A 13,536-nucleotide genomic window follows, 5' to 3' on the forward strand; every position below is an offset into this window, starting at 1 on the left:
GAAGCATAGCTTGTTTAATTTTTATACATTTCTTTTTTTGTCTTTTTTTTTTCATTTTTTAATATTTTTTTGTGTGTCAGTTTTTTCTTTTTTGTTTTTTTCTTCTTTTTGTCTCTTTTTTCTCTTTTTTTGCATAGGGGAGGGGGGGAAACAACAACAACAACAAAAAAAAACAAAGGGAAAAAAACAAAAGAAAAAACAAAACAAAACAAAAAACTAAACCAAAACAAAAGAAACAAACCAAAAAAGAAAACAAAAAAAAAAACAAACCCAAAAATCCGTATCAGGGTCAGTAAGTGTATGTAGGCAGGAGCGGCGCTATCGGTAATGGCTGCGTACAATGGTATAATCAAATATTGTGAAGCACCAGGGAGACAAGCGGGGGCTCGGGGGGGTCATGCGGGGCCAGGGGGCGCGGGGGGCACAGCGGGGGGGGCCCGGCCCCGGCTCGCGGCCCTGGTGCGCTCGCGGTGTGTATCGGCTGCGGCAAAGCGAAAGCGAGAATCCGGCGAACGAGTAAAATATAAATTGCGGGGAGGGTGCACCCCGGCCCCCAGGGGGAGCGGGGACCCCCCGAAAAGGCGGGCGGGGCAGCCGGCGGCGCGGAGGCACTGCGGCGGGATTTTTGGTTTGGGTAATAGGCGCGGTCCGGCCGGCTGCCGCCTCGGCGCCTTTTTGGGAAGGTTTCTCTCCTTTTGCCGCTCTTTGCCCAGGGGTGGGATTTTCCCCTACCCCGGCTCCACCTCCCGCCTGCCCACGGGCATCGCACGGGCCGCCCAGCAGGGCACGGGAGTACCCAGAGCGGCACCCACGGACCGGGGAACCCGTGGGCATCGCCTGGGGCATCCAGAGGGGCACCCTAAAGGGCACCTACAGGGGCATTCGTGGTTATTGCTCGAGGCACCCTGAGGGGCACCTGTGAGCACCACTTGGGGCACCCAGAGAGGCCGCCTGGGCATCACCTGGAGCATCCGAAGGAGCCCTCAGAGGGGCACCCAAGGGCATCACCTGGGGCGCCCAAGGGAAACTTAGAGGGGCATCATCTGCAACACCCAGAGGGATCCCCATGGGCACCCACGGGACACCCGATGGGGCACCTGCGGGTATCACCTGGAGCACGCACAGAGACACCCACGGGCACCGCACAGGGGACCCAGAGGGTCATCCATGGGCCGCTCCCGGGGCACCCATCACCGGGGGCACCATCCCAACCGGTGGCAGGATACCCTGAGGGGGCAGAAAGCAGCAAATTCCAAACTCCGAGTACAACAAAAAACAAAAACAAAAACAAAAACAAAAAAAAAAAAAAAAAAACCAAACAAAAAAACCCAAAAAAACCCAAAAAACCCACCAAACAACAAACAAAAAGAACCAACCAAAGAAAACAACAACAACAAAAAAAGCCTAAACCCCACCAAACAAGACATATATATATATATGTATATATATATATATATACACACACATATATATACATATACATATATATATATATGAGATTTTATATATATATATATATATATATTCCTTTGCGATTTAAAGTACCTTAACTGTGTGGGGGCCCGTGCCCCCCGGCCCTGCAGCCCCATATATATATATATATATATATATATATATGTACAGGTTATTTGTTTTATTTATAGGTCACAAGGACTATTTTTAATTAATGTTTTAAGCCGACGAGCCCGACTAAAAATCCTCTAGGAGAGACTGTAGTGCATGAAACCCCCGCGGTGATTGTCGAGCGGAGCCCCCTGGTATCCCCATCCTGCGGGGGTCTCCCCCGGAGCTTCCCCAGGGATGGGGTGTCCTCCAACCCGGCTTTGCGCTTAGCCCGACCGTGGCCATCGAGGCCGCCAGAAGGTAAAAAAAAAAAAAAGAAGGGAGAATGATTAAAAAAATAGAAATAATAACAATGAGTGGTGCCCCCCCCCCCGGGGAGGGACCAGGGGGGTGTTGCATATTCCCTTTGGGCAGAGCAGGGGGTGCGGCCCTGGGGGATGTCGGGGGAGCAGTGCAAAGACCCGGGGGCACGGGGGGCTCCCCGGCCCCGCAAGGGAAAGCCCCCGGCACGCCCCTCCCAATGCCGCCATACGGGCTGGGGGCGTCGTGTTGATTCTTTTTTTGCCTTTTTCAATTTGGTTTAAGGTGCTTTTCTTGCCGAGGGCGGGTTTTGAGGGGCTGCGGCCGCAGCCCGGCCGGACTTGCTGCCGGCCCGGGGGTGGGAAGGCAGCAAAGAGGGGGCAGGGGACGGCCCCGGTGGTGTCCCCGCGGGGACAGGGGGCTCCGGGGCTTCCTCGGGGAGGGGGGGCCCAGGCCCGAGGGGCGCCAGCGCCCCTCGCCTCCCCGGGGCTGGCCGAAGGGGCTGCCCCGGTGCCCCCCGCTCCCTCCCTCCGCTCTCACTGTCACCGTTTAAAAATGCTTTTCCTTTAAAATATTTTTTGCTTTGAGCTGAGCCTTTTCCAGCCTTAACCCCCCCCCCCTTTTTTTTTTCTTTTCTATTTTTAAAAAAATCTCTCTCTTTTTTTAAGTTTTTTTTTACCCCTCTTTTTTTTTTAATTCTATTTTTCATTCCTCCCCCCCACCTGGACACCGTCCCCGTTCCCTCCTTGCATTGTCCTTGCAGAAATCAATACTGCACCTTGCATAAAGAAGCGTCTTCCAAGGCTCCTCCCAAGGGTCTGGGACCCTCAAACCAGCCTCAACTATGGGCAAAACCCGGCGGGACGCGACCACTCAGTCACCCCCCACTAACACTTTAGGACACCAAAAAAAAAAAAAAAAAAACAGAACAACAAAACCAAACAACAAATCAAACAAAAAAACCCAAACAAAAATTAAAAACTGTTGACGACGACGTTTCTTCATGCCCGAGCAGCAACGATGCCGGTGCCACCCGCCCACTGGTGTCATAACCCGCGTCAGTACTCAGCCTCAGGGAGGTTGGGGGGGTCTCCAGCCGGCGGAACTCTGGGGTTTTAAGGCAAATTCTGGGGTTTTAGGGGCTGTCGGGCCCCTGCTCGGCAGCGGGCACAGCAGGGAGAGGCGGCAAGAAGGCACCTGCTGCCATTCCCTGCTGCGCCAGCTGGACCCCGGGGATGAAGCCGATGGGGTGGAGGTGGGGGGGAGGCTGTGACCCCCCTGTCACCAGCCCGGGGGAAGCACAGCTACATTCACACGGTTCCATTCCTGTCACAAGAGCAGCTGGGCTCAGCCCTCCTGGCTCTGCGCCCCATTGAAAACCAGTTAAAAAGTGGGGATCCCCTGAAGAGGAAGGGTGGGACCCTGCGGCCCCCCGTGAGGATCAGCCCTGAGGGTCTCCATCCCTGGTGCTCCCAGCAAGGACCCCACCACACCTCGCTCAATCTTGCCGCGCCCGGACACCGGGTCCCCCCCAGAGCGTTCTGGGGGTCTCTGGCCCGGGGGTCCCTGCTGCTTCCCGCCTCGCTGCCTTTGGTTGCTGGAAGCAGAAATCAAACAAATCAAACCCCCCCTCCCTCCCAAAAGGGAAGGAAAACAAAGAAAAGAGAGGCAAAGCAAAGGGGTGGCCGCCCCCCGGCCGGCCCCCTCCCCCCCACAGCTATTGCATATTCCGGGGTGTTGGCGCAGAGGATGCATCGGTATTACCAACTGGAAGACGTTTCTGAGGGGGAAAATTGGTTAAAAAAGAAGAACAATACAGAGAAAAAGGGACTTTTCCGGCCGAGAAGAAGCCATGCAGGAGGCGAGGGGGGGGGGGCAGCGGTCCCGGGCCCCCCCCGCCCCCCGGGAGCCCCGGGCATGCAGCGACTCCCTCGCACTGATATCGGGTCCAGTAATACTTAGGCTTCGAAGGCAAGGCACATCATGTGGTATAAAATTTCGTGCAAATTAGGAAAACATGGATGTTTTTTTTCTTGTGTGTGTTTTTTTACGGCTTTTTTTTCTTTTATACAGATTTTTTTGTGGGTTTTTTCTCTTTTTTTTTTTTTCTCTTTTGCTGAAGGGGAAGGTAGAGCCGGTTAATAAGAGTCTGCCATGCACAGCATCAGCCAGCCGCGGCTGGGTTGAGCCAGGTCACCAGATCCTGTTAAAGCACCATGCAGTTTATTTGTCTTTTTTTTTTTTTTTGTCTTTTTTATGTATTTCTTTTCTCAGATCTTTTTAAAAAAACAGGTTTTCCTCTCCGCCAAGCGCTTTTTTTTTTCTTTTTTCTTTTTTTTTTTTTGTGGTTTTTCTCCTTTTCTTGTCCTTTTTGATTATTTTTCTGTCTCCCGGGATTTCCTGCGTCAGCCCTTTCCCCAGTGCCTCGTTGTGCCGTCCCGGGGGGGTGAGAAGCGGGGGGAAGCGGGGGCCACTGGGATGGGGAATGCGATGCCGGTGGTCCTCGGGGCAGCTCTGGGTACCACGGGAGGGGCCCAGGCGGGAGGCGACGGCGGCCTCGGTGACGTTCCCAGCTCCTGGACATCCCACGGTGGCTTCTCTCCATCACGACCCTTCAGGTGTCCCGTGGGCCGGAGATCCTTTGGGACCGGTCTCCTCATCTCGTTGGGGACCGCGGGCGCCTTCGTCCTCTTCCTCCTCCTCGCCTAGGCCGTCGCGGGGGTCTCTCTGCTGTAAGGCACTGCCACGTCCCTGCGTCCCCTTTCCGGCCACGCTGTCACCGCACGGGTCGGGAACGGCCGAGCGCTTCCTCCCGCGCTGCCCCCGGCCAGGGGCTCCTCCGGCAAGGCCGGGACCCCTCCCCGCCGCAGTTCAGGCACTTGACGCGGGGCCGGGGGCTCCGGGGGACTCCGGGGGACTTCGAGGGGTTCCGGGGGGCTGGCTCTGCCCTATCCGTCGCTCGGGCTTCTTTGCTCCATTCTCTTGTATCAAAAAACAAAACAAAACAAAAAAGCAAACAAACACCCCCCCCCCCGAAAATAAACCACCAAAAAAAAAAAAAAAAAAACCCCAACAAACAAACAAACAAACAAAAAAAAAAAACCCCAAAAACCCAAAAAACCCAAAACCACCAAACCCAAAACCCCCAAACCAGCCGTCCCGGCAAGCCAGTGCCGGGGACTCCACCTCCTCCTCCTCCTCCTCCTCCTCCTCCTCCTCCTCCTCTTCCTCTTCCTCCTTTTTTTTGTGATTTTGTTTCCTTTTCTTCTTTTTCCTTTTTTTTTTTTTTTTTGACGAGTCCCTCTTAAAAGTGCATTTCCTACAAAATGTGCAACACGAGCGCGCCCTCTCTTGTCTCCCACCTGGTACCTGTCCACAGGAATGCATAGCTCAAACACACGGACGCACGCCCCCCTCCCCAGCCCCACGGACCCCCTGGGCGCGAGGACACGCCGTGGGACACAGGGACACGCGTGGGAACACACGGGGCCCGGGCCGGTGCGGTCTTGGGGGGAGAAGACGACCAGAGAGATGGTGACCAGTGCCCCGGCACGACGGTGGCCGCCCGGCAACCATGGGGACAGGGCTGCGGCAGTCCCCATGCCGTGTCCCCGATGGAATCGGGGTGCCACCGCCGCTGTGACGTTTGGGGCCATGCTGGGAGAGTCCAGACACCGTGTCCGCGTGGGAACCGAGGCGCCACCTCTGCCGCGACCATCTCTGGCCGTGCCCGCGCACCCTCTGTGGTCACAAGTCCCCTCCTCCTGTGCCACCCGCTCGATCCACTGTGCCACCACGTCTCCATGCCACCGCATAACCGTCACCGTGTCACCGCAGCACGATGTCACCGTCCCCGAGGCGCGTACACAGCACGGAGCATCCCCCGGCCCGACTGCCGCGGGGCTGCGGCAGCAGGAGGGGTTCCCCGCCCCGCCGCGCCCCACCCCAGTCCCGGGGCCCCCCGACAGTCTGGGGCCGGGGGGGTCGGCGGGGGAGGTTTTGATCTTTTTTACTCACATAGAGGCAGGAACGAGAGAGTCAAAGCCGTTTGCATATTCGGCGAGCGGCCGGCGGGGCTCGGCGCCGCGGCCCTGCAGCCGCTCCGGGAGGCATTGCTGGCACGACTTGTGTCAGGTCTCAGCGCGGCGCCGGCCGACGGGGTAAATAGTGTTTTTTCTTTCTTTCTCTTTTTTTTTTTTTTTTTTCCCTCCTGTTTCTTTGTTTTCTGGCGCATCGCCGGGGTGGGGGGAAAGGTCCTCCTGGGATGGGTTGTTGGTTTGTTTGTTTTTTGTTTGGATTTTTTTGTGTTTTTTTTTGTTTGTTTGTTTGTTTGTTTGTTTTTCCGTTTTAAAACAGTTTGACCCTTTTCTTTCTTCCTTTCCCTCGCTCTTTCCTTCGGGTGTGGGTTTTGCTTGTCGTCGTCGTCGTCGTCGTCGTGGTGAGGCCGCGCTCTCCGTCGTCACCGCAAGGCTGGGCCTGGCGCTCGGGGACGGGGATGTTCCTCTGGGGGTGCCTAAAGCAGAGGAGAAGGGAGGCGAAGGGGCGGCACGGCTGCGGTTATCCCAGGTACCAGGACTGCCGGGAGAGAGGAGAGAGGCCGGCGTTAGTGCTCTGCCCCGCGGAGCTGCCCCGTGCCCGGCCGGTCCCCAGACCCCGGGACAGCTGTCCCCGCGCTGTCCCCTGCTCGGGGCTGCGGTCCCCATTTCTGCACTGAGTTTGTCCGTGCTCCGCACCGCGGCCACCCGCGTTCCCATGGGGGCGGTCCCTCTGCACCTTCACGGCAAAGGAGACTCTTCCCAAGGAATGGTGCCGCCTGGGGACAGGTAGGGGGGTGGCACTGCTGGGGACCCCGCGAGGTGGCCCCCTGCCACCCTCCCATTGTTTCCCCCCCCCAGCCCCAAGTTCAAGTTCATTCCCGATTACCTCATGTCTGGTTTCCGTTGGAAACGAGACAGCTCGGGGCCGCTGCTTCCCTTAACCCTTCCAGGCCCCGCCACACATGACCAGAGCGTGGCAGGTCTCAGCTGCCCCTCTCGGGACACCGCCTCCTTCCCCTGTGCCTCAGTTTCCCCAGGCAGAGCATCCTTGAGCCCCGGGAAGCTTCCCCGAGCACCTATACACAGGGACCCTAGGGGTCCTGGGACTGTGAGTGGCTGTGACCCCTATCTCTGGACAGGGACTGTGGCCCCCTGGTCCTCCAAGGTTCTCATGGTGCTGCCCCAGGTCTCCTCTTTAGGGACGCAATGTCCTTGGGGTGCCCATCCCATGTGCAGGACTGGGGAAACAGAGGCAGAGTGGGGATTGTGATCAGAGCCGGGTCCCCCATGTTTTATCTCTGGAACGGCACAGCACCCTTGGGTGTCCCAGCTCATGGTTCCCAAATCTCACAGCCTGGCACAGCACAGCACCCCTGGGTAGCCTGTGTCACCGCTCACAGCCCCCAGGTGTTCACACCCTGGCACAGCACAGCGCAGCACCCCGAGTACTCCTCCCCAGCCAGGGCACCACTCCAGGGTGCCCCAACATGGCACCATCCACACCCCCATCCCTCTGTCCTATCACCCGTGTCACCTGCCAGGCAGGACTGCAGTCACCGCAGCTGCACCTGCAGGGAATGCTGAGGCCGAACCACTCATGTCACAAGTGAGGCCAGGAGCTGTCACCCCTGCACTGCCTGCAGCACCGCTACCAGCTCCACAATCCAGGACTAATGGAAAGCCCCTGGAAAGGCGCAAACGACCTCCTGCTGCAGCTGGAGTGACCACGGGCACAGCTGAGCCAGACCAGGTGCCTGTGCCCACACAGAAAGGGACCCATGGCCCCAGTGCTCCTCCTCTGGGGATGCTGTGGGTACCTAAGCAGGATAGTGCCAAGTGATGCCAGGCAGGGCACAGCCGGAGCATGGCAGTGACCTCCCTCTATGATGGAGGACTCGTGGTGGCCCTGAGCCCCCAGCAGTGCCTAAAGCCCTAGCACCAGGTGCCCATAGTGACGATATAATGGCAGCAATACCTGTGGGCCACAGTGGTGATGCCAAGGCAGTGATGCACACAGCAGCAAAGCTGGCAGTAGCAGTGCCAGAACTGCAGTGCCATGTGGAAAATAACCCCACAATGGTGATGTACACAGCAGTGGTGCCCAAAGTGGTATTGCCCACAGTAGCAACACCCATGGCAGTGATGCCATGGGGGGAATGTCCACAACAGCAATGTTTGCAGTGGCTACGCCAGCGGTGGCAATGCCTACAGTGGTGATGCCACTGCTGTGGTGACACTCCTTGTGGCCCCAGACATGGTGGCAAGACCACAGCAGTGATGGCCATGGAGGTTACATCCACAGCAGCCATGTCCCACAGCAGTGATGCCAAAGTGGTGATACCCATGGTAGTGCCCACAGCAGCAATGCCTACAGGAGCAATAAACATGGCAGCGATGCCATGGCGGTGATGCCATGGTAGCAAGGCCCGCGGCAGTGATGCCCTCAGCAATGATGCCACAGCAGGGGTGCCACGGCGGGGATGCCCACATCAGCAATGTCACATCAGCAACAGCCACGATGGTGATGCCAGCACTGGCCATGCCCACGGTGATGCCATGGCGAGGATGCCCGGGGTGAGGGCAGGAGGGTCCCCCCAGCAGCATCCCCGCTCTCACCTGTGCCTGATAGATACTCCCAGGATCCCTTGGTCCTAATCCCACGAAGGAACGGTTCGCAGGGGGCGTGCCTGGTGCAGAGTAGGCTGGGGAACAAACGAGAGCTCATTAACGGGGCTGCGGGTGGCACTGCCATTGTCCCCCCCGGGGCCAGGCCCGGCCCTCTCCCTGGCACTGCTGGGATGGAGCACCCTGGCACCCGGCACTGGTGAGCGGGCGACATCCCTGGCTGTGACCTGATGGTAGGTGAATGCTGCACCCAGGGGTGCTGTGCTTAGATGGTACCACCCATGGTTTTGGGGCGATGACCAAGGCTGAGGAGGGTGAAGTGCCCCAGGGTGCAGGTGCAGATGGTGCTCCCAGCTGTGCCCGCGCTGCAGCTTCCAGAGCTGAACTGCCACAGGAAGAACAATGACAGCCACCAATTCCACTTAGTCACGTCACCCTGCTGCCACCTCCGTCCCTCAGCTAGGGATCCAGCAGTGGGACCTCCAGCCTGCTGAGCTTCTGGGTTCAGCTCTGCTGGAAGCAGAGTGTTGGCAAGGGGAATGAGTGATTTGGAGCCAGCTGCACCCCTTGGGGACAGTTAGTGTCCTCCTAATGCGTCCTTCCCCGAGCCTGCAGGAACTTGCACTCCTCTGTCCCTCCCCAAGGCTGTGACCCCTTTATGAGCCAGGCCACCCCATGCCATCCCATCCTGTCCCCTCCAGAATGTCCAGGCTTTGGCTTCTCCATGCCATAGGATCACAACACCTGCTGACCAGCTGCTGGCAATCAGCCTTGGCCCATTACCCAGGGACAGGGTAAAGGCCCAGTCAGGCAGGGCTTGACTGTGTGGGGAAATGGCACTTGGGGTACCATATCCCATGGGTACAGCAGGATGGGAACAGGAACAACACCGTCGCAGTGTGGTGATGGCACAGTGTCCCACCACTGCAGCACACACTCCTATGCCAGTCTGGGGGGACACCAGATCCCCTCTGGCAGTTGGGCCCAGCACCCAAAAGTCTCCCTGGCCAAGGCACTTACAGCCCCTGAGGCGGAGCAGAGGGCAAAGAGTTTGTCAGCCACCAGTGCTGACAAAGATCCCAGGTGCCACCTGCCAAGGGCTCTGGGAGACCCGCGCACAGTCTCTGCTGTGGTGTCACTTCATATCCCCAAGACCAGAATCCCCGGCGCCAAGAATCCCATGGCAGCAAGAGTACGACAGCCCACACAACGCACCAGGCACACTGTCCCTGGCCCCAGTGCCACCCACGTGCCAGTTTGTCCCTGTCCCCAGCAGCACGACCACCACCACGGTGGAATAAACAGATACAGAGAGGCCACAGCCTCCCCCACAGCACTGCCCATGCCAAAGGCCTGGGCAAGACAGCAGTTTGGGGAGCCTTGCCACAGCTCCACTCATGCTCAGAGAAACAAGGGGCTTGAGCCGGTCCTTGGGACCAACATGGGACCCCCACACTCAGCAGCCACAGCAACCACGTGCCCAAACCCTGTCCACTCCGACCTGCCTGAGACCCAGCAAACTCATGGCATGCCAGCTGCCGCCCTCTCCCCGGCTGCGGGGAGGCCACCTCCGCCAACATCCCCCCAGCACCGGGACGGGGGGACACCCGGGGGGCTGCGAGAGGAGGGGGCCAGCCGGGCCGGGGAGCAGGGTGGGCGCCGCAGGTGCTTACTGGGTGATGTCGGCGAGGTCGTCCCTCCCTCGGAAGTTGTCGTGGTGGATTTGGTGTCAGGAGAGACGGCCAAGCGGGGCATGCCGGGGGGAGGTGGCGGTGCCAGCATCTGCGTGGGCAGGTAGTGGCTGGGCACTTTCACTTGACCACTTCCATTTAACTGGGGACAACACAGACAAAAAACAAACAGCACAAGCCATTAGGATGCACGCGCGCACCAGCATGGCCGGGGAGCCCCGGGGTCGCTGCTGGCACAGGCACGGGGTGTCCCTCACTGCGGACATGAGTTTGTTGGGTCTCAGAGCAGCCCTGAACGGTCGGCGTTGGCAGCAGGCAGGAAATGACGGCGGGACAGAAGGGATTTGGGGGGCGGTGGAGGACATGCCCTATGGGGGTCATAACCCACAGTGGCACTTGCAGGAGCCAGGGTGCTGGGACTCCTCTCTACAGTGACAGGGGGGCCTCTGAAACACTCCCTGGAGGGGTAGGGGCACCCAGAGTCTCCAAAGGCTCCTTCAGCAGTGCTCCATGCCCAACTCTGCCGTGGGCTGCTCCTGATCTGGTGTCCATCAGCCCAGCACTGAGCCACTGCACAGGGGAAGAGTGGCCATGCCCCTCACCCTGGCATCAGGCCCTGCTGGTGAGGGGAAACAGGCAAATGGTGGGCAGAGGTCAGAGGGGCTCCCCAAGAGCTCTGCATCTGGGAGGACAAAGGGGAACACAGGACATTATGAAAGCAGGAACACCCCCAGGCTCTGCCTTTGGGTGCTGGCTTTGGGTGTCACACCTTCATGAGGTGTGTGGGGTGCTGGTGGTGTGGGGCATGCTGTGTGTTGGGGTGCTGGGTGTATGGTGTGATGGTTTGAGTGTTGCATGCACTGGGTGCTGTGTGTGCATGGTGCTGGTTACAGAGGTTGGTTGGTGATGGGAGCATGGGGTGTGGGGTGCTGGGTGTGTGGGGTCCCATATCTGTGGGGTGCACTGGGTGCATGGGGATGCAGGGTGCTGTGGCAAGGGAAGGCCCACAGCAGCACAGTGTGGCTCTGCCACCCCTGTGGAGACACTGGGGACATGGGTACTCAGTGAGGAGCTGACGGGTCACCCGTGGGCTCTGCAGCTGGATGGGGCACGTCAAGCCCATCACTCTCCTGGACACACTGGTGGTCGGTGACTCCAGGAGATGGTCACACACCATGGCAGACACCTTGCTCCCCCAAACACCCCAGCTCCGGCTGACGACTCAGGCCCAGCACTCCAACACCCACGGTGCTCCGCGCTGAGCTGGGGAACGGCTCCTCCATCGCCGCAGACACGAGGTGTCAACATGGAGTAGGCGCAGCAGCGCTCCCGAACTGACGCAAAGCACGGCTGGAGCTCAACCCCAGAGAACAAACACCTCCTCGGTGCCACCAGAAGACCCCGACCCCCCACCCCGTGCGGCGGCAGAGGTGACGGCGGCGAAGCTGATTCAGGGGACTCTCCTCGGGCAGCCCGGTTGGCAGCAGCCCCTGGTGCCCACAGCAAGGCGAGCGATGGGTGCAGGGACAGGGCTGCGTCCTTACCGGTCCGGGCTGCTGGTTGGACGGGTCGCAGGCCAGCGAGACGAGGTCTTTGAGCGGGTCCTGCGGGTTGAGATGAGGCGGGTACCGGATGGCCGTGTGTGGGAAGTAGGTAGAGGCTGTCTGGGGAAGGATGGAGGTGGTGGGGAAATGCAGCGCAGACGATGGGTGCGGGCTTCGGGCGATACCTGCGGGTGACAGCAAAAGGGGACACACACCTGTGTTACTAGCTAGTGGCTGCCCCAGTCCCCCGACCCCTCAGCGCTCACTCTGTGCCTCGGTGTCCCTGGCAGGACACTCACCACTGTGCACAGCGATGACGGGACGGTGGTGCTGCGTGAAGCTGCTCAGCCGGGGCGAGGAGTCCTGGGGTGATGGGCTGTTGAAGGGGGACTTGTCCATCTCTGTCTTCTTCACGGTGGGGGAGATACCTGAGGAAAGCAGGGTGAAACGTCAGGACCTGCCATAGGACCCCAAATCCCATGGCTGCTGCATCTCAAGGAGCTCATTCCGAGGCAAGGGGCACCCCAGGGTCAGGGTGGGCGTGGGGAGGGTGGTGGTGTGAGTGTGTGTGTGCACTAGCAAGAGGGTGGGCACTGTGTGGGCACTTGCATGCATGAATGTGTGTGTGTGTATGTGTGCACACCTGCAGGTGTGTGCATGTGGATGCATACAGCTCTGTGCACCAGGGTGCGTGTCCCACCCTGGTGGCAGAAGTGGGTGCCCTCACGGGCGCCACTGTCACCCTGCAGCTCCCACATGGCACCTGCCTCCCCTGGCACACAGGAGGGGGGCTACAGGAGCTCCTGCGGAGGCAGAGAGGTGCCAGCATGGGTGTGGCCTCCCCAGAGACACCTGGAAGCAGCGGCTGCCCAGGTCCCCGAGGCCACCCCAGGGTGGGGGGGCGGGGGGAGGGAGGGGGTTGGCAGGCATGTTAATCCCCTGCCACTGTGGCTTTAGCTCTGGTCGTTTGGCCCAGGCCTGCTAATGGGTTTAGCCTTTCTCAGCCGGGCGTTAGAAGGATTTCCCAGAACATCCTGTACAGGATTGCCACCCCCCCCCCCCCCCCCGCCCAGGCTGCACCCCCCCGACAGCCACCCTCACCCCTGCCCGGGTCAGACCATCAGCAGAGGACAGATGCCCCGGCACAGCTCCCTCCTGCCTTGATGTACCATTTTGGGGAGGGGGGCTGCACCTTCCCCAGGACCCCCCATGTACCAGCCCCATGGGGCAGGATGGGGCACAGTCCCTGCATAGACTGGACACAGTTTTGGGGGCTGGACCTGAATTCCCCAAACCTCCTTCCAACACGATCAGTGCCTCCAGCTGGGCACCCCCAGGCTCTGCCAGGGCTAGCGGGCTGGTGTGGAGACCATCCCGCTACTGGGGGAGGTAGGAGAACAGCCAAGGGAGGAGGAAGAGGAGCAGCTTCTTCGCCTGCACCTCGGGGTGTGGGAGCTGCTATGCCAGCCCTGCAGCATTGCTTTAATTAGCCCAGCCCCCCCTTTCTTAATGAACAGCTAATTGGGGCTTGTCTAGACAGGAAAGGGAAAAAAAACACCAAGCCAGAAAGCAGTCCACAGTGATGTGGGGCTGGGGGAGCCAACTTGGGGCTGGGAGAGGTTGGTGTGGGGCTGCGGGACCAGGCGTGGGGCTGTAGGCTATCTTGGCCCTACAGAGAGAGCCCGTGTTGAAATGGAGGTCCCTGTGGCAACACTGCAGCCCCCCACAGAGCCCTGCCCAAAGTGGGGGGCCACAGACACACCTGAGCACCTATGG

General features: G+C 59.3%; 2 protein-coding genes across 6 annotated transcripts in view; both read right to left on the reverse strand.

The window, feature by feature from the left end:
• Positions 1–2,998: 2,998 nt before the first annotated feature.
• LOC134054564 (proline-rich protein HaeIII subfamily 1-like) lies at positions 2,999–4,523 on the reverse strand. Its single transcript, XM_062510428.1, has 3 exons — positions 4,288–4,523; positions 3,357–3,460; positions 2,999–3,141 (listed from the first exon to the last, which is right to left on the reverse strand). The coding sequence occupies exons 1-3, from the start codon at positions 4,521–4,523 to the stop codon at positions 2,999–3,001; spliced, it is 483 nt and encodes a 160-aa protein (XP_062366412.1).
• Positions 4,524–6,309: 1,786 nt separating this feature from the next.
• NFIC (nuclear factor I C) overlaps positions 6,310–13,536 on the reverse strand; it is a 38,519-nt gene continuing 31,292 nt past the window's right edge. For 2 of the 5 annotated variants that reach the window (XM_062509988.1, XM_062509987.1), the window contains exons 7-11: positions 12,060–12,188; positions 11,761–11,945; positions 10,199–10,358; positions 8,517–8,602; positions 6,310–6,438 (exon numbers count right to left, since the gene is read on the reverse strand). In XM_062509988.1, the coding sequence (XP_062365972.1) occupies positions 6,421–6,438; positions 8,517–8,602; positions 10,199–10,358; positions 11,761–11,945; positions 12,060–12,188 (578 nt within the window). In that variant the 3' untranslated portion in view covers positions 6,310–6,420. The remainder of the gene's footprint in view (positions 6,439–8,516; positions 8,603–10,198; positions 10,359–11,760; positions 11,946–12,059; positions 12,189–13,536) is intronic. The other 3 variants (XM_062509991.1, XM_062509989.1, XM_062509992.1) reach the window with 3 other exon arrangements.

Source organism: Cinclus cinclus, chromosome 28, assembly GCF_963662255.1.
Source record: "Cinclus cinclus chromosome 28, bCinCin1.1, whole genome shotgun sequence".
NCBI lineage: Eukaryota > Metazoa > Chordata > Aves > Passeriformes > Cinclidae > Cinclus > Cinclus cinclus.